Genomic DNA, 21,664 nt, shown 5'->3' on the forward strand with positions numbered 1-21,664 from the left:
CGTAATCAAAGTTACAATTAACCAGGGAATAAACACCGACCCGCCTCAGTGGCTTTAACCAGCAGAACAGCGCAGTTAACAAGCGCCCGTTCCACACCAGGGATTGGTGAAATGAAGGGATTTTAAATTGGCGTCAACTAAACAATTAGGCCTGTCCCTTAAAAAATATAAATGTACGAACCCGCTGAAATAAATATAAATGTCAGCAGTGCCGTGCTAATGCGGGGTCCCGTTAGCAATTCGCGGAGACGTCCAGCTGTCAGGACACAGTGCCAGGCTTAGTGCCCGGGCACAGATTGGGACCCATCGCTTCTTAGCTTGGCACGCCCCATGCCTGTTGTGACTTTCTTCAGGTGTGTGATATGCTGCTCTGGGCCCCACGCAGGGATTCACCTGCCAGCAGCGTTCCCGGATGTATTAATATATCTTCTACCTAAAAACACGCGGGGACGTAGATTCTGCACGACCTCCTGCCTCGCGTCTTATCTCTCTGCCTTCATATTTGATATTACTTCATCGAGTCGGTATACATCTTGCCACTTAATATTTACGACAACTGGTATTTATGTTTCTTATGTAAAACGCTAGGACACCACCGCTTATTTCTGCGACATATAAAACCGCCTAATGAAGCAGGTCTGAGGAATGCGTGAAAAGGTGCTTGCATGCCGGAGTGTATTCGGACATTGGGAAGAGCGCTGCGTGGGCTACATTTTTAAATCAGAAATTTAGCCTGGACGTCCTATGGCTTGTTAATGAAATGTGGGAGGAATTCGGGGAAGTTGAGAAATGGAAGGGTAAAATGGAGGGGTCACAGAAAACCCCTGAGGGAAAAGAAGGACAGAGCAAACGCAGAAATGTCCTTGAAAAAGATACTGCACATTAGATTAGGTTGTATCCGTTATTCAACCAATTTCCATGTTTATTTAACATATGAAGGCAATTCTTTTCACAGACACTCTGGCTTTTATATTACCTTTGCAAGTCTTAATGTTCGAATCCAAGAGCACGCACTGGTGTCCAAGGTTGTAAACATTTCCCTTGGAAATTGTTCTAGGGTCTTCGGTTTAGCAATGTATGGAATTGTCAGTGGCCGTTAAAAGTCAATAAACAGCGCCCAGCACGGAGGGACGCCTTATTCCCAAGCCGAGAGCACGGCGCAGTCCTGTTTACGGCCGCGCGTGCCTGGCAAGTAAAGAAGTTTAAGCACAGGTTCTGGGAAGACGAATATTTGTCGGGCTGTAAAGGCGTGAAAATCGTGGGAATGTGATGTGCTGTTCGTGCTCGCTGTGGGGCTCTGCCCACGGCCGGTTAAACAAGGGGCGAGGGCTCTGTGTACTGAATATGGCATGTAACAAAAGGACACTTTTCAGACCTCCCCGACATGTTGACAGACAAATTAACGTGGATTGTACACCTTACAATGGAGGCTGCTAAATAACTAGGATTCCCTCCATATCTCCTTTATTTCTTGATAATGTGCTTTCTTTTTCTCGTTTAATTTACTCCGTTCTGGTTCTTTCCTTGACCCATTCTAATCTGATTTCGTTCTTTCTTATCGTTTTTCAATTCTTTCTTTATTTCATGCTTTTTTCATTACTTACACTCCTCTTTCCTTCTTTTCATTCGATTCTATGCCGTATCATCCGTTTTTCATCCTATTTATTTTTCATTTGCATTATTATTTTCGAAATTTGAAATGTTTTCCTATGCGTGTTTATATTTAGCGCTGATTTGATGTTCACCTTTTTCCTGACCATTTTTTCGTTCTTTCTTCTACTTCATTGTTTGCTTTATCTTTTAAACGTTTATATTAAACCAAACTCAAATTGTGAGCAATTGTCTTTTTTTATTAACGCTATACTCATTTGAACCCTTATTGGAAACACTCTACAATGTTGATCGCAAGCTTTTAAAGCTTCAAATTCCCATTGAGGGTGGAGGTCTGTGGGAGCGTAAATATACCTTTTGCAGGTAGATGTAGCATTTTCACAGAGACCTTTAAGTGAAACTGACGGTAATTATTTTTTTTCTCTTATCTTGCAGACGATCTATCCCACAGCCCTCTCAGGAGACAGAAGTATTTGTTTGATGTGTCAACTCTGTCGGACAAAGAGGAGCTGGTGGGGGCTGAGCTGCGGCTCTTCCGCAGAGCCCCCGGGGAGATGGCCAGGCCGGGGGTGTACCACCTGCAGCTTTACTCCTGCCTCACCCGGACTCTGCTGGACTCCCGCACCCTGGACCCCCAGGACGGGGGCAGCTCGACCTGGGAGGTGTTCGACGTCTGGCAGGGCCTCCAGGGCCCCCAGAGGGCAGGCAAGCAGCTCTGCCTGGAGCTCCGCCTGGCCGCGGATCCTGGGGGCAGGGCCGCGGACCTCAGGAGCCTGGGCCTGGCCCGGAAGGGCCGGCCGCAGCAAGAAAAGGCCCTCCTCGTGGTCTTCACCAAGTCCAAGAGGAAGAACCTCTACCACGAGATGCGGGACCAGGCCAACTCCTCGCACCAGGCGGAGAAGGAGGCCAAGCTGCAGTTCAAGAGCCGCCGGAAGAGGCGCACCAGCTTCGGCAGCCGGCACGGGAAGCGGCACGGCAGGAAGTCCCGCCTGCGCTGCAGCAAGAAGCCCCTGCACGTGAACTTCAAGGAGCTGGGCTGGGACGACTGGATCATCGCCCCCCTGGAGTACGAGGCCCACCACTGCGAGGGGGTCTGCGACTTCCCCCTGCGCTCGCACCTGGAGCCCACCAACCACGCCATCATCCAGACCCTCATGAACTCCATGGACCCCGGCGCCACGCCCCCCAGCTGCTGCGTGCCCACCAAGCTCACGCCCATCAGCATCCTCTACATCGACGCCGGCAACAACGTGGTGTACAAGCAATACGAGGACATGGTGGTGGAGTCGTGCGGCTGCAGGTAGCAGCGGAGGTAGCTCGGATCTGACAAGGACAGGGGCAGAGCGGGCTGGCCCGGGCCGAGGCCTGCACCACTCCAGTCACTGAAGGGGACCTGCCCTCGCAGGCCTGGACCTGGGGGAGGAGAGGAAACCCACCGCTGTGTGCTGCGGTGTGCTGCTCCAAGATGGCAGCCTCTGACCACTGAAACACGCAATGAACCGCACACACGCCTATATACCAATGCTTTAAACGTATGGAAGTAAGCAAGTGAAGGCAACATTCACGTCTGACCAAGCCTAGGCCGCAAATCAGTTGCTCATTTCATTTAAAGCGACCCAAGCCACTCTGGATGCAACATTTAGCAGCTTTACTCCTTGGGACAATATTTTACAAAAGCACTGCTAAGCACAAGATTTGCAGCCCACCCGAGCGCCTTCCTTTGTGGATGTTCTGTTCTGATCCTGTAGAGGAAGTGTGGGGATTGTGGTGGGGAGGAATGTGATGCCTTCTCCCTGTGTGAGGGCCCAGCCCCTGCAGATCAGGTCCTGGGAGCCGTGTCTGGACACAAGGGGGATTATGTTGCCACCTCTGTTGGTTTTCAGAGTGTACACAGGAGGCAGTGACAGGCACCTGTTCAAACTGAGCCTTGAAGGTCCATGAGAATAGCAGCATACGGCCCTCAAACTACTAATACTTGGGCAACAGGTCAAGACCCGGACACCATTGTATTTATTTTTATTGTCTATTTTAGAGGCTATTTTCCAGCCTCTAACCTTGAGAGCAATTAAAAGAAGTGTTCAATACCCCTATAAACACAAGACACATTCTAAATGTGAGACAGAAGGGTACAGCTAGTAAAGATGAAGATGATAGGCAAAGACTTGGGAAAAATATATACATATATATTCTCTTACCAACACTGCCGTTCACCTTCCAACCCTGTGTGGTTGTAATGCTCAGCTGGAGGAGCCAGCTGGCCCATTAAATAGTCTCTCTAAATGTTTCAAAGAACAGCGTTCACTCAGGATATCTCCAAATCTTCCCAGAATTTATTGAAATTGCTCACAACTCATGACATGTTTCTTACACATAGCAAGGCATTTTAGCCGTGAGTCAGGCTGCAATTTCAATAAAATACAGAAAGATATGGAGATATCCCCTGTAAACACTGTCCTCTGAAATATACACACATGTGCACACACACACACATATACATAGTGAACATAAATTAAAATAAATGTGGGCCAATAAGCAGATGCAGTGACTGCATAGTCAGACAGTTATTGCTTCAGTGCAGAGGTCAAACCCTGTCTTATATGCTTTTTAAAAAAAATCATAGTAGAGTTCCATCTTCTAGATCATAAAACCCCTGGATCTTCACTCCTCACACTAAGGGTCTATGCGATGAGACTGTGCACTAATTAAGCTGAAATACCTGTGGTTGTTTACAGCTGATGCACATGAAATAACAGCATGGCATAAACTTATACAGAGACGTGCAGACAGATATATGCAATTTATTCTCATTGTTGTGGGAGAGGAGGGGCAGTGTGACGCAAGAGATGCAAGGCGTTATGGCCTCTCCCCACACTCAAATGTAGGATGAAATAGCATATTATATTCTGTACAGATGCATATATCTGCCAACTTATTCTGCCTATCTACAAGTCTGTATGTGTCTGTACACTCACATCTCTCATTCCGACTGGCCAACCACATACCTGCTTAAACCCTTAGAACATTGTACTACTTCTTCCCCTCTGATGAGCTCTTCATCCTCTCAACAACGAAGGAATGGCGTGGACTCGCCAACATGTCACGTATATTCTTCCAGTAAGAGGCTATTGTCTTGGCCATGTGGTGTAGGCAATGAATACCTGCACAATACAGATTTATACAAAGCTGCAATATTATGTTACATTGGCATGTTATTTTTCTGTCCGTTGATCACTCTACTTATTAATCCATCTTTTCATCCATCTGCCAATTTACTATCTATCTACGTATGCACTGGTCTGTTATCTCTTGATCTGCCTGTTGACCACTCTATCTACCTATCGTTTCATCCATACACCAATTCATCTACATATCTATACACTGGTCTGTTATCTGTTGATCGCTATATCTTCCTATCTTTTAATCCATACTCCAGTAGGTTGTCTATCAAACTGCCCATACCCTTCTCTCATCATTACTTTGACAGCTCTGTTTACCTCCATTTTCATCTACACACTGGTCTGTTATCTATTGATCACTGTATCTTCATATCTGTCTTTTCATCTGCACACCAATCTGTTTTCTGCCTGCTGATTACTCTTATCTTTTCACCCATTTGTCCAGACAAGGGTGAAGCTTGGGGGGATGGGGGGGGGGGGGGGCGGAGGAGGGGTGTTTAGGGTGTTCAACCCCCCTAGTAAATATATTTTCTGACAAATAGTTGGGTACAAGTGCTTTCAGTCGGGTATGGTGAGGTGTCTGTCGTATTTCACCAGATATTTTTTACATATATCCGACAAACCGCACACACTCCCTCTCTCAGTTTTGAAAGTCAAAAAATATGTTGGTTATTTTTTTATAAAATATTGTGTTTTCTCTTACTTAGCAATCCTACTAGTCTGCATTTCTCTCCATTTCCACTGCCTCTTAAGCCCCTCTCATGCACCTTAACATTAAATGCCAGCATGACTGCTGGAACATCTGAAGCTCAAACACCCCCCCCCATCTCCCTGACCAAGCTGCTCCCCTACAGCCAGAAACAATTGTTTTATCTATTTACCTATGTGTACGGCTGTCTTATATCCATGCTGTCTGTTCACACAAACATTTCTCTTGATATCTGTCTGTCTCCTAGAGACAGAAAGTGGAGAGACATGAGGCGAAATGGTGCAAAGGAGAGCTCAGAGACAGCAAGGGTGGGTGTGTTTCGACAGAGATAAAGAGCGAGAGCCCCAGAAAGCGGACAGACAGACATTGTGTAGGAAGGAGTGTAGAGATATAGAAGGCGAAGAGAAGAAGAGATAGACAAAGAAAAAGAAAGAGGTGGCAACGGTGGTGAATATAGACCTAGGCGCAACCCTTCAGAAGCTGAGACAGGGTTGGTCCTGAAGTCAGACAGGACACGAGAGGTCGAGGAAGGGGGGTTGGGAAGGTGCAATCCCGCCTGTCTCTGAAGTTTGAGTAAAAAGGGTTATTTCGTTTCACCCCTCTCACATTCCTGCAAGATTACCAGCCAGAAAGCGCCTGGGGCCGAAAGCAAGAACGAATGACAAGGGAGGGGGGAAGAGCATTGTTGAGGGTTGTAATTACCAGTTAGGTACATTTTAAGACGTGGTAATGAAAAACTGTGAAAAGAGCAAAGTGTCGCAGGGAGCTGGATGGCGGGTGGGTGGGAGAAGCCCCCGCACCTCCAGAGAACTTTAAAGTGCTTCGTCTTCCTGGGGGAGGAAGAGCTGTCATTTTACAGAAATATTATTCTGCACATTTGAAAGCCAACACGCACCGAGCCCCGCTCTCTCCGTCATAGTCCCGAAATGTGGCTTTATTTATACACAAGGAAAGAGCACTTCCGGAAGCGGAAACGCAAACATTGCCCGGCGTTCTCGGAGACTCGCCTCTACTTCATCCAAAGCGCACGGACACATCCCGTAATAAACTCAAGCAGCCGTGACGATTTGAAATGCACATTTTCTTCGAATGCAGAGTTGTTGGAGTCCAAGCCTGTAAATATCCCCTTATTTAAACGGACTGGCGCTAAGCAGACGGCAACAGCTGCATCCTTTTTAATGTACAAAATAAGGACACGTTTTATGCACTCGGAAATGTATAATTTGTAATATTTTTGTAAAGGTTATATTTGAGTTGTACAGGGTAAATCACAGTAATCCATCTGATATATTGTTACTTTATTTTTTTCCACACTATTCATGTTAAGTGGCATTGCTGCGGTAATATTTGAGAAGGGTTTTTCATCTACCTCATCATGATACACGCACCTAAAGCTCTCATATTATATGAGGGGAATTCCTACTCGGACTGTTCTGCAGAACGTGTTTATTTCCCTCGACACGATTCCACCCTTGGCTGTTCAATAAAGTTGTTTTGCCCATGAGGAAAACCTGTCTTCAACCTGTTTTATTTCTTGAAAATTCTTTTCATTAGTAGGTGGGGAGAAAGGGTGCACTTTGGGTAACTACATTTCTTTTTACATTGCTGCCCTACCTCCCTGCCAAAGAACACTCAGTGCCTGTACAGATGTTTTCCTCATTTCAAATAGAATTTGGATTACTTCCTAAGCGGTGAGCTAGTTAATTACGGTAATTTGAGTGAATACACTGTGGTAAGAATTAACACTTCCAGTCGCTATTTCCCCAGTTACTGTGGATCACACTTTTTCTGATGGGGAATAAGATACCGGGTCCCCTATCACACCGACTTGCCGAATTTGGGACCTTTTCAGCTAGTGGAAAATGTCAGTGGGAACGTTTTTGGTTTTACTGAGAGGGGCATTCGGTGGGTGTCTTTCCCTTGGAGATACCACCCCTTATCTGCCCGACGCCTAATGAGGGCTGACCAGTATAATAAAAAAATACCGCCATGAGACAGACCAGTTAGGGCACCATTTCAAGTTGGGAGGTAAAATAGGGTTTTAATAACGGGCCTGGTATTACTAATTTCAGTGGGTGTTAGAACTCTGTTTTTCCGGCCATTATGAGCTTGAGGGTTCGAATGGGGAATAACATGCGAGTCCTGGAATTACCAGACTCTTTATCACATCCCTTCCCTGATTTCTGGGCCGTTTCCGCTCACTTTTTCCAACTGCTACTGGAGGATGGAAAATGTGTGCCAAAAATAAGGCAGTTTTACCAAATGCATAGCTGCACCGGTGAATGTTATATCTGTGTGCGATTACCACTCCTCAAAACACGAAATGAAGAACTGAGAGGGTAACTATGGATACTTCTGGAGCAAGTGGCACAGCTCACCCCCACTACTATTATTGTCAAGAAGAGGTGAGATTCAACCTCACAACTGTCATTAACTATACCTTCATGAGCTGGTCAGATAGCTCTTCTAAGAGGGACATTATAGACACTTTCCCAAGATAGCGACACAGTTCACTTACTTTACTATTATTGTCAAGAAGAGATGATATAACACCTCACAACCGCCTTTAGCTATACCTTCATGAGCTGGTGAGATAGCTCCTTAAGAGGTAGATAGTGACACAACTCACTTACAGTGCTATTATCAGGGCACAAGTCCTAAAAAAAGAAGTGGGGGACGCTGACGTCACGACAGGAAGACACGTCACGAAAGGTGGCTTGCACTCAGTTGCAGTTTATAGTTATTGAGCTCCCGGTAAAATAAGTGGGGGGACGCAGTCCACCCGCGTGGTACCCCGACTCGAGCCCTAGCTATTATCGTGAAGAAGAGGTGATATAACACTTCACAACTGTCGTTAACTATACCTTCATGAGCTGGCGAGATAGCTTGTTAAGAGGGTAATTATAGCTATTCTCCCAAGACAGTGACACAGCTCACTTACTTACAGTAGTATTATTTTCAATACGAGGTGATATAACACCTCACAACTGTCAGTAACTATTCCTTCATGAGCTGTTGTGATTGCTCGTTAAGAGGGAAATTATAGACACTTTCCCAAGACTGTAATACGGCTCATTTACAGTGATATTATTGTGAAGAAGAGGTGATATAACACTTCCCAACTGTCATTAACTATACCATCATGAGCTGGGGAGATTGCTCCTTAAGAGGGTAATTATAGCTGTTCTCCCTGGACAGTGACACAGCTCACTTACAGTGATATTATTGTCTTTAAGAGGTGATATAACACCTCACAACTGCCGTTAACTATACCTTCATGAGCTGGAGAGATTGCTCGTTAAGAGGGTAATTATAGCTGTTCTCCCTAGACAGTGACACAGCTCACTTACAGTGATATTATTGTCTTTAAGAGGTGATATAACACCTCACAACTGCCGTTAACTATACCTTCATGAGCTGGAGAGATTGCTCGTTAAGAGGGTAATTATAGCTGTTCTCCCTAGACAGTGACACAGCTCACTTACAGTGATATTATTGTCTTTAAGAGGTGATGTAACACCTCACAACTGTCATGAACTATACCTTTACGAGCTGGTTAGATAACTTGGGGAGTGTACTTATAGATTCTTTCCCAGGACTGTGACACAGTCCACTTACAGTACTATTATTGTCAAGAAGAGGTGATGCAACACCTCACAACTGTTATTAACCATGCCATCACGAGCCAGTGAGATAGCGTATTAAGCGGGTAATTAAAGATGCTTTCCTAAGACAGTGACACAGCCCACTTACAGTGCTACTATTCTCAAGATAAGGTGAGATAACACCTCACAACTGTCTTAACTATACCTTTACGAGCTGGAGAGATAGCTCATTGAGTGTAATTATAGATTCTTCTCCAAGTCAGTGAAACAGCCCACTTAAAGTACCCTTATTGTCAAGAAGAGGTGATATAACACCTCACACCTGTCAATAACTATAACCTCACGAGCTGGCGAGATAGCTTGTTAAGACGGTAATTCTAGATACTTTCCCACGACAGTGACACAGCACGCTTACTGTACTATTATTGACAAGAAGAGGTGATAGAACGCCTCACAACTGCTATTAACTACACCTTCTTGAGCTGGTGAGATAGGTCGTTAAGAGGGAAATTATAGACACTTTCCCAAGACAGTGACACAGCTCACTTACAGTGATATTATTGTCTTCAAGAGGTGATGTAACACCTCACAACTGCCAATTATACTTCCATGAGCTGGTGAGATAGCTTGTTAAAAGAGAAATTATAGGCACTTTCCCAAGACAGTGACACAGCTCATTACCGTAGCATTATTGTCAAAAAGAGGTGATATAACACCTAACTGCCATTAATCATACCTTCTTGAGCTGGTGGGCTATGTCGCTCACCCCTTCGCTGCTAAGCCTTTCCCCCATGCTAATCCTTTTTTTTGGCTATGTGGGGTAGTTCGCGCTTAGATCCCTGTAACGTTTTGTCTACATAAGGTATCCATGTCAAATTTGCGCCCTTTTTTTCCAACGCCATGAAGGTTCTAAAAGTACCCAGGGTTTAAAAAAAAATGGGGAAAAAAGTGCTGCAGAAGAAAGCGTGTTTTTTTCCCTGCAAATGTCATCAACAAAATGTTTGTGGTGTTGAAACCACAATCTTCTCAGCTATCATGGACAGGCAGACTTTTAACAGAATACCAACATTTTCTACACAGTTTTGGCATTTTACTGGGACATTGCCTAATTTTCCTATTTTTTGTGCTTTCAACCTCCTTCCAGTTAGTGGTAGAAATAGTTATAATAACAATAATGGATCCCAAAAAATTTATACATTTCTGAAAAGTCGACAAAATTCTGAATTCAACAAGGGGTCATTTTTGTAGATCCTTCAAGTTTTTTTTTTTATAGAGACTAAGGGCCCCATTAGGATGACGGGCGGACTTTGTCCGCCCGCCATCCTGTTGTGGAAATGGACCGCCCGCCATAAGGGCGGGGGTCCCGTGGGTGCTATTAGGATGCGCCTGCCACAATGGTGGGTGCATCCTGCATCCCTAACATTGTGGTGGGCGGTGAACTCAGCACCGCCCGCCATAATCTTAGGGAGGCATGTTGTGCACTTCCATGCACAACATGGCAGGCACCGTGGGGTGCCTGCCATGTTGTGCATAGAACTGCAGGGCGGTACCATAGGTACCCCCGATGTGCACCCCCCACACCCACCCGGGCCCACAACGGGCCCCCCTAGCAGACTCCGCATGCCTTTGTGGCGGCAATGCCGCCTCGGAAAGGCATTCCTTAATGCACATTGTAATACGGCTGGCGGTGTCAAACAGACACTACCACCATATTGCAGCCTTTTCCGCCCGGTCGCAAGTCGACGGGGGCGGAAATGCGGCAGACGGTATTTCCGTCCGCAGCGGACTCCCCAGCCATAATAATATGGCGGGGGGTCTTTTCTACTGGGATGGTGGGCGGATTGCCCCCGCCGGGCCAGCGGTGACCACGGCCGGCCCGGCGGGGGCAATCCGTCCGCCATCCTAATGGGGCCTTAACAGTTGAAAATAGAAAATATTGAAACTGAGTTGAAAAAAAAAAGGCATTTGTGCAAACGTTTTCACATGTAACTTCTTCTAAGTATTACAGTTTTTTTAAAGCAATATACCGTTACATTTGCTGGACCATTCTGGTTGTGGGGATATGTAGGACTTCTAGGATCACAGAGAACCCGAGGAACCCAGAGGCAATGACTGAGCTGCGTCTTTCAATGGTCTTTCATTGTGCACCGGGTAAAAAGCAATTCATTTGGTAAAATATAAGAGTGAAAAATAGGTAACAAGAAAAGCTACATATTTCTGAAATGGGAACAACATATAGAGTTTACAAGCAGTGATTATTTGCACATCTACAAAATTGTGGGTACCCATTAGAGCATGCAAATTAGAGGTCATTTTCAAAATGACTTCTTTTTTTTTTTTTACAAATTGCCTTATATTTGGAAGGCAGAAATGCAAAGAAAGTCAATTGGTAATAACAATTTTTCTACAATTTCTTTTGTTTGATCTGTTTATTTTTATTTTCACAATATTATATAACAGGACTATAAGTTCCTCCAGGGGTTTATCCCATGTATACAGGGCGTCTTAACCCGTGAAACAGACATTGCAGCCAGTGATCTTACGTTCACATGTGCAGATATAGAATCCGTAATACATACCATGTCAATCAGAATTATTGCATATATATTGCCAGTCTGTAGCAGAAAGAGCCAGCATCTTCCAAAAGACCATCTGCAATGACAGAAAGGTAAGTGCCCTAGTCATTTTGCCATCCAGGAGATCCCGATCACTGTGATATATTCTGATGCCCTAATAATGAAACATGCTTGGTTGCCAAATAACTGGGGTGTCATTGATGACCAACATTGAGTGGGCGTGTCAGTTAGAAATGGAAATAGACAGGACTTCTCCCAGTTAACCAGCAGTCCCGAACAATGGGCAAAGCAACTGAGCATGGTGGATATAATATCAGGAACCCTCCTGACATCTTGTAGATATAAAAGAAGATGATCCACATAGAGGGATATTCCCTGTGTCTCTCCAGCCATATGAATGCCCCTTGGGGTTGCGGATGCCCGGGGTGGGGGTGGCTAGAGCCAGTGGTTTAATAGCTAATGAGAAAAGAAGTGGAGAGAAGGGGCATCCCTGTCGAGTACCTCTGCAAACCGGAATGGGCTGCAATAGCATGTGGTCAGTCTTGACTCTCAACTCCGAGTTGCTTTATAGTAGTTTTATTAGTGAAATGAAGTATGGTCCCAGGCCGAACTGAGGTAGAACGTTGAATGTCTAAGGCTATTCCAATATGCCAAAAGCCTTTTCCAGATCCAACACCATACAGCCACATCTGAGCCAGGTCAGTGGTGCATATCACATGATTCTGAATAAACAACGCAGATTAAGGAATGTAGATCGGTCTGGTATAAACCCATTCTGAACTTCACGCACCAGTTGAGGTATTTATACTGCCTGTCTCTCAGCCAACATGCTGGCCAGAACCTTATAGTCTGCATTCAGTATTGCCAGTGGCCGATAAGAGCCTAACCTCTGTCCGGTTTTAGGAGAGTGACCGAGGTGGCCTCGCACATAGAGTTCGGTAGTTGGGTTAGTTGTATGGCCTCTTTGAAATCTCCCAGTAATGTGGGGGATACTAGGTCTGCATATGCTTTGTAGGACTCTGGGGGAAAGCCATCCAGACCTTGTACCTTTCCTGAGGCTAAGGATCCAGTAGTACCCTGGCTTTCTTCAACTGTTATGGGTGCATCCAATTCAGCAAACTGATCCGGAGTGTGTTGCGGGAAGGGGATACTGTCCAAGAAGCCATTTACTTCAGATTCTGAAGCCTATATGGTTGATTGATAAAGCAATGTAAAGTGGAGAACCAACTCATTGTGTATTTCGTGTTGGGTATAATGTAGCACCCCTTCTGGGGAGTAGAGTGCAGTAATGGGACCTCATGGTTGCTCTTGCCTGATCAACCAGGCAAGCATCAACCCCGATCTGTCCATTAGGGTGTGCGCTCTGGCAGAATGTGCCGCTTAATTTAGACATCTTAGCCTCTCTAGCAGCGTGGCATGTTGATCCCGTACTGTCAACAGCTTAGAAGAGCAGGAAGGATCGGAAGACATCAGTGTCTCTAGAGACAGCAATGTTTGCTCCAGTTCTCTGAGCTCTTGTTCCACCTGCCTCTGCATGCACCGCCCAGCCCCATACTGCTACCCTGTATTGTCGCCTTAAAGGAGTCCCACTCCAGCAGGGCCGATATTGCTGTGCCAGTATTTTGTGTGAAATAGTTCTCAGCCGCAATGCGAAGCGAGGAACAAAATGATGGATCCTCCAAAATAGCAGGCTGTAGGCACCAGGTTGGGGATGTAAGGCACAGTGTGTCCCATGTCAATGTGATGTAGTGTGGGTTATGATCCAAAATCGGAATTCTTTGCAAACCTCAAACTTTATAAAAAAAAACACATTTCCCTCACATTTCTGTGATGGAAAGTTCTGGAATCTGCATGGATCCACACAATTCCACCCACCCTGCATTCCCCGAAGTCTCCCAATAAAAATGGTACCTCACTTTTGTGTGTAGGCCTAGTTCCCGCAACAGGAAGTGGCCCACAACACAACATGGACACATCACATTTTTCCAGTGAAAACTCACTTTTTTGTTGCAAATTGCCTAGCTGTGGATTTTGAACCCTAGCTCAGGCGGCACCTAGGGAAACCTAGCAAACCTATACATATTTGAAAACTAGACACCCAGGAGAATCCAGGATGAGTTTACTTGTGCGGCTCTCATCAGGGTCTGCTACCCAGAATCCCTTGTTAGCTTGAAGAACCGGGTTTTCTTAGAATCCAGCAGTGCCAGGGACCCACCCGAAGTCTTCGGATTCTCCTGTCTTGGAATACAGAGACACGGAATACTTCTGGATGGCGTCAAAGTTCAAATTTATTAGCTGCAGCTAGTAACAGTAGACCAAGCAATACAACATGGTGTACAACTCAGGAAACTGCTCGATTTTCATAGAGCAAGACATCGCTTTTTATACACCATATTCTCATTATAAATGTACACCCACTGCGCAAAATTCTGACCAATAGGACACATTTTCTAACTGAGTATCACATTAACAAAAACCCAATATACAGTAACCCAACCCAAAAGTTAATTATTAGGACTGTCCCAAATTCAATTTCCACAAGCCGGACAAACCCATAATTGAAAGCACTACCCATGTAATGAAAAGTCTTAAGGAAAGAAACAATTCAGATGCTGATTAGGATAAGATATGTGCAAGAAACTAAAAGTTACCGATATCCTGAACATTGATTGGCAATTTTAGACAAGAATCAAACTTAAGGGAAATTGGTTTTGCGAGGTCAGTTTCAGGTGAAGAGGTCAGTTTCTCTGCAATTCACTCACAAGTCAGAAAAGGGCCTGTTAATGCATACATGAACAATGAGGCCCATGCAACTTTGTTCGTTCGGTTACCTCCACGGCCTACGTGAGGGCAACACAAAAATGGCGTCTTGAACAACTCAAACAAAATGGAGTCTGATTCGAAATCACGGAACCTCAGTCCCTCCTTTTGCCATAACGTAGGCAATGACCTAAACTCACGTCAATCTGAATCCAGGTCTATATCTATTCTAATCAGGTCATCAAGGTGTTGCTGTAACATCATCTTATTATCTTTCGCTTCTCTCTGGACGGGTCTTCTCACACAGATCGTAGCACAAAGACTACAAATGGCGGGACCACACTGGATGCATAAGCAACACGAGAAAAGGATTGCTAAAGCCATACCAAGAAACATCAGAATCTTCCATCCCCATTTGGACAGCAGTTCCCAAAACCATTCTATCAATGACCAGTTCCCTTCGTCTACATGTATAGACTCAGCGGACTTATGTAACCTCAAGATGGCTTGGGACACTGTCAGGGCGTTATCTGGTATGAAAACACAGCAACTCGACCCGATCAATTTACATACCCCACCTCTATCTGCAAGTATAATATCTAAAACAAAGTGGTTCTGTAATGTCATAAGGCGATCCGCTTGAAGCTCAGCTGTAATATTGCTAAGGGCACCTGCAGTCTCATTTATAGTGGCCTCGACCACTCTCGTAAGCTGACGAATATTTCTACTATTAGCCATAGGACCCCAAAAGGGCAGTAAACCCTTAAAGAAGTCCCCAACTTCTGTGCAACGGTATCTTTCGCATCAATAACACCTCTACCATATCTTGTCTTATGGTAATTGAAAGCAGCTGTATACGCAGGGGGAAGCAAAAATGCCACATAACATGTGCCTGAAAAATCAGGAGGCAACCATGTATATGCTCTGTCGTGACAAACAAAATATGTGCCTTAGCTGGCACGAACGGTGGAGATTTCTGGGATGTATAGACATATGTGTGAACACACACACTCTTACCAAGCTGAGCTCTCGGATTCTGACCATTACCTTGCAGACAAAAATGACCTCGGTGGGGTACAATCCAAATAGGAGGAGACCTTTTCTGTCTCTCCTTTTCTGTCAGACTAATGCTATATCTCGTCTTGTTCCAACCAATATATGCTCGTACCTCATCTTTAGGGATAGCATTATACGCATCAATATCTCTGATCATATCTACTATTCCCTGTATCAAGGCATTATTACTCGACATTATCTTTGACGGAACGTACAGGAGATGCTTCATTCGCATAGATAAACATTGCTTTGAGTCCCCATACTGACCCATTAGGCGAAAAAGGCAAAACCAAATATGACATTCCCTTATCTATCGTATGTGGCATAAGACCACAAACCCAGCAGTTCGTAGTATTTACGACTAACTGATGCTGATGCAACATCTGTATAAACGAATTGTTAACAAATTCTGATCTTCGTGTCTGCTCATGTTCAGGCAACGTATGAAATTCATGTGGAGAAACAGTAGAGAAAGAAAGAGTAGGTTGGGACGTAGATACAAGCCTCTGTTGCGTAACATAGACAATCCAACCTACACAAGCTAACGTAATATTCAAAAGCATTAGAAAACACAATATCATAAAACATTTGCTACAAATCAATATACACACTTTCATTTTAGGATCAACTCTCTTAATACCCTCATCAGACCCAAAAGACTCCATCCTCTAACGTGCTGCTCACGGCTATTACCTTCTTCACTTAAGTGTTTGCCAAGATCGCACTAAAGACCCTGAACCACAGACCTTATGTCAATACGCGGCTCACCCCTTAAGGCTGTACCGCGACCATGCAGCTGAGTCCGGATGGTGACTCAAAAAAGTAAAAAAAGTAAAAAAAAGTCTCTTGATCTGACAAGGTGTAATTCACTATATAAAAAAATTCAGATTTTATTTGTCCATGAGAACAGTCTTTCTTGGTCTCAAATTGTAGCGTTCTTTACCAAGCACAGTTGGGTCTTTAAAAAGGAACTCCGGATTCGTCGTGTCGAGCTTCAGATGTGGAGGCACAGCAGCTTGCAGAACATCATCATCCTCGCGTTCTGACTGAGTCCATGTCAAATGTGCATCACTAAAAGGTACAAATCTAGGAATCTTTTCACATTCGGAATCAGCTATTCCATCCTTCACCCACTTATCATACGGTAAAGGCAAAGGAACTTTTTTAGTATGGGTGGCATGCACCCAATTTTTTTTACCAGCTACTCTAACAGCAGTTCTAGTGGCCAAGAGGACCAAATGTGGTCCAGTCCATCTCGGCTCCAAGTTTTTGGTTCGCTGAAAATTCTTCGTCAAGACAAAATCACCAGGTTGAATCGTATGGCCTGGATCTGCAGTAGCTTTCGGCAAACTGTCATAGACCTGTTGGTGGAGAACACGTAATTTAGCAGTCAAGTCATGTAAGTAATCCACCAACATAGGTTACTCAATTTCGCTGTACTTCCTAGGATGAGGCACACCCCAAACATTCGCTGGACGACCAAAAACTATTTCGTATGGGCTAAGTCCCACACGAGAATGCACTGTCGTCCGTGTTGACAAAAGAGCCAACAGCAAAGCATCCGGCCATGTAAGACCAGTGCTCGCTTGTACCTTAGCTATTTTCAGCTTCAAGGTACCATTATAGCACTCAACAAGTCCAACAGACTGGGGGTGATTCGCAGCATGAAATTTCTGTTTAATATCCAAACCAACACACACTTTCTTCATGATTTGACTCACAAATTCACTCCCATTGTCGCTCCATGCAATTCTTGGCACACCATACCTAGGGAAGTATTCTTTAAGCAAAACCTTGGCTGTAGACAAGGCAGTATTATCCTTTAGGGGGTAGGCCTCTATCCATCTGGAAAAGGCACAAACAAGCACAAGGACATACTTCAAATTATTGCATCTCTCCATGTGTATGTAATCTAGCTGTATCACTTCAAACGGATAAGTTGGAGGAGCAAAATGACCAGTTGGAGTTGGGGTTCCCTTGCCAGGATTATGCATCAAGCAAATCATACAATGCTTCACCAAATTCTCAGCACATTTAGGAATTCCAGCATTCTGCCATACTGGAGCCAACAACTTGCATATCCCTTTCGAGCTAATGTGAGCCATTCCATGAGCCATAGTAACCACTAGGAGCACGTACGCGTCTGGCAACAACCATCGCTGGTGTTCTGACAATTCAACCCAACAACCTGTCAAATCCAACATACCCGTACTTTCTCTCTACGTACTCACTTCCTTTTCCGTAGCTTCAGCCTGAATTGACTTCACACTTTCTATTGTGTCTTCACACATTCCACCAGCCATAACCCATCTTGCAGGGCCCGCAACATACATACGGCTCATCATATCTCTTGCCGTTTCCTTCGCAACTTCATCCGCAAACGCATTCCCTCGACCTACATCAACCACAACTTTCTTATGCGCACTACACTTCACAATTGCAATCTGCTTTGGAGAGTAAATGATTCCAGAATTTCATTCACTAACTTCCCATGCTGAATTTTCGCACCATGAGAAGTAAGGAATCCTCTTTCTCTCCACAAACGTCCAAAACTATGGGCAACACCAAACGCATACTGGCTATCAGTATAAACATTCACTCGCTTTCCCTCTGACAACACACACGCTCTAATCAATGCAATCAACTCTGCTGCTTGCGCAGAATTCTGTGCTATGCGTGCTGTTTCAACAACTGTATGTAAAGTTGTGACAGCATATGCTGCAGTCGTCTCACCATTCGGAAGCTTGAAACACAAACCATCTACCCATAGGGTACCATCAACATTCGTAAGAGGAGTATCTTTCAAATCAACTCTAGCCTTCGTTTCTTCCTCTGTTCGAAGAAAGAAATCATGCTGTTCTTGAACATCTGTCTCTACAGAAATCGGCAACAACGTAGCTGGATTCAACACATTACATCTTTTGATGTGAACATGGCTAGCCAAACGTGTCAACTCATATCCTGACAAACGTGCACTAGTAAGGTGCTGAGTCTTGGTCCTGTTCAATAAAGTATCCACTGCATGTGGGACCATCACAATCAACGTATTATCCAATACCAAACCAGCAGACTGTCGGATAGAAACAGCCGCTGCCGCTGTAGCTCTCAGGCAGCTCGGCAACGCTTTAGCTACCGGATCTAACGTAGCTGAAAAATACGCACATGGACGCTGCTTGTCTCCAAATTGTTGAGTCAATACTGACAATGGACAACCTTCTCTCTCGTGAACATACAACGTGAAAGGTTTACTGTAGTCAGGAGTACCCAATACCGGAGCCGAACACAATACATCACGTAATTCAGAAAAACTTTTCTGAAAATCGTCAGACCAAGGGAGAGGATACGGAGTATCTTTAAGAGTCAGCGCCAACAGAGGTTTCGCTAGCAAGGAAAAGTTAGGGATCCATTGCCTACAATACGAGGTGATACCTAAGAAAGCACGTACTTCTCTCTGTGTGGATGGCACACTCATTTGCGCAATCGCTTGAATTCGTTCTGGGGTCAACCTTCTTCCCTCCTTCGACAAGAGATGACCTAAGTAGGTTACTTCTTGTCGGCAATATTGTAACTTGGAAGGTGACACTTTATGATGAAGGTCAGACAAATGTCGTAACAAAGAAAGAGTAGCTTCTTTACAAATCTCTTCATCATCGGCAGCGACCAGAAAATCATCAACATACTGGATAAGAGTAGCACCAGAAGGCAATACAAAATCATCAAGCTGAGTTTTCAACGCCTGACTATAGATGGAGGGACTTTCACAATAACCTTGAGGAGCTCTCTTAAACCGGAAGCTTCGGCCTCCTAAAGAGAAGCCTAAAATATCTCTACTTTCCTCGGCAATTGGAATACTGAAGAAAGCATTCCTCAGGTCGATAACTGAAAACCAGGCTGCTGAAGCAGGAATCAGAGTCAACAAAGCAGTGATATCAGGGACAACAGGAAACTGTGGCACCACAATCTTATTCACTTCTCGAAGATTGATCACAAACTGGTACACAGGTGGCTGAGAAGCATCAGTACGCTTAAGGACAGGCAGAACAGGACTGTTACACACATTACCTCTTGTTTCTTCAACTACACCCTTCTCAACCAAATCATAAATAATTGCTAGAAGAGCTCTCTCACCATTGCTCGATATCTTATATTGGGGAATACGAGGTAGCCTAGCATTTGACTTAAGGGTAACAACATAGGGTGGAATCTGCAAAAGACCAACATCATTGGGACCTGTAGCCCAAAGTGTATCAGGAAGAGAACGCAATTCCAGTGGAAGGCAATCTTTAGACAAATACATCGGAGAAATCACTTTCTTACCCAATGTAAGATGTACTCCCGCAGGAGAGCAATGTAATGTTATGTTATGTTATGTTAAATGAATCTTTTATAGCGCACGGCTACTCCATGGAGTGTCCCGGCGCTTTTATTGTAAAACCTGTAGCAGATAACACAACACGAAAAATAAGAGGCCCCAACAACAGAGAGTAAGAGCGCACTAAAGAGAAAAAAGCCAAGTTTTAAGGCCCTTCCTAAAAGTCAACAGATTAGAAGTGCTACGCAGTGCCATGGGCAGAGTATTCCAGAGCTGTGGCGCCAACAGCCTGAAAGACCGGCCTCCAATGCGGGCCCTTTTTACTCGAGGGACCACGGCAAGGAACAACGACTCAGATCTCAGAGATCGGGCAGGATGGTAGAAGGCTAGCCTCCTTTGAAGATATTTTGCTCCAGAAGCGTGAAGAGCCTTGTGGGCCAAGGTCAAGGCCTTAAAAGCTATCCATTTCCGGATAGGCAGCCAGTGAAGCGACTGCAGAAGGCCGGAAGTTCTAGCTCGCCTGTAAAGGCCAAAAATGGCCCGTGCGGCCGAGTTCTGGACCACCTGAAGCCATTGCAGGAGGTACTCCGGCAGGCCGAGATACAGGACATTGGCATAGTCCAGTCTTGAACCAATTAAGGCCTGCACCGTAGTCTTCCTATGATCTTCTGAGAGCAAAGGAAGAAACTTACGGAGCATCCTGAGGAGGCCAAAGCATGTTCTCGTTAGACCCAGGATCTGTGATCTCAACGTCAGGCCATTATCGATCTTAATCCCCAGATTCTTGGCTAGCTGGGAAGAGCCAGCTGGAGGAAACATATTGACAGGCCACCATTCCTGCCAGTCTGGGTCAGATCGGCAGCCGAAGAAGAGTACCTCAGATTTATCTGAGTTGCACTTGAGGCTATTGAGCTGGAACCATTTAAAAACAGCCCCAAGGCACCCGCGGATACTCTCTCCATCAAAATCTGCTCCTTTCCTGCACGTAAAGAGGAGCTGGGTATCATCGGCATAAGATACGATCTGGGCCCCGAAGGACTCCGCCAATGCCGCCAGAGGGGTCATAAAGATGTTAAAAAGAGTCGGGCTCAGCACTGAGCCCTGTGGGACTCCGACTCCCAAAGGCGGCATCACGGCAGAGCTAGAAGAGGCCCAGACCGTTTGTCGGCGGCCAGCCAAAAAAGATCTAAACCAGCTGAGCACCGTCCCCCTCAGACCGATCTCATGAAGTCTGGCGAGGAGACCCTCATGGGGGACGGTGTCAAAAGCCGCCGACAGGTCAAGCATCACGAGCATAGCTTTGCCTCCTGAATCCAGTGCCTCTTTAATAGCTTCCGACACCTCCAAAAGCGCCGTCTCGGTGGTTAGGTTGGGGCGGAAGCCAGATTGGGTGGGGTGCAGCAGATTGTGGGATTCCAAAAAATTGGAGAGCACAATATGCACATGCTTCTCCAAGATCTTCACAAGCGCAGGGAGGAGAGAGATGGGCCTATAATTGGCTAAAGCCTCAGGGTCTAGACCAGGCTTTTTGAGAAGGGGAATGACCATCGCCTGCTTCCAAGCATGCGGGACCACTCCCCCACTCAAGGAGAGATTCAGAATTGGGTTAGCCAACGGATTTACGACTTCCGCCATTTTCGCCAGAAATTTGGCCGGGCGACCCAGATTTAAGGTTGGTCATAAGTGCCAGCGACGAAGAAACTGAGATTGGCGGAAAGTCTGCCAGGACTGAATCCAAAGAGGCCGTTAGAACTGACCCACCCTCAATGCTGGGAAATACTTCAGCCACCCTCAAGGGAAAAGAGTCCTGGATCAGTTTTATCTTGGTGGTGAAAAAGTTGGCAAGGGCATTTACCCAC

At 45.3% G+C, this 21,664-nt stretch overlaps 1 protein-coding gene across 1 annotated transcript in view; it reads left to right on the plus strand.

Annotated features, from left to right (window-relative positions):
* Window positions 1–7,006, plus strand: part of GDF6 (growth differentiation factor 6) — a 152,581-nt gene extending 145,575 nt beyond the window's left edge. Inside the window, exon 2 of the mRNA XM_078687002.1 lies at window positions 2,047–7,006. Within this exon, the coding sequence (XP_078543128.1) occupies window positions 2,047–2,915 (869 nt within the window). The 3' untranslated portion in view covers window positions 2,916–7,006. The remainder of the gene's footprint in view (window positions 1–2,046) is intronic.
* The last annotated feature ends 14,658 nt before the right edge of the window (window positions 7,007–21,664 follow it).

This window comes from Lissotriton helveticus, chromosome 4_1, assembly GCF_964261635.1.
Source record: "Lissotriton helveticus chromosome 4_1, aLisHel1.1, whole genome shotgun sequence".
NCBI classification, from domain to species: domain Eukaryota; kingdom Metazoa; phylum Chordata; class Amphibia; order Caudata; family Salamandridae; genus Lissotriton; species Lissotriton helveticus.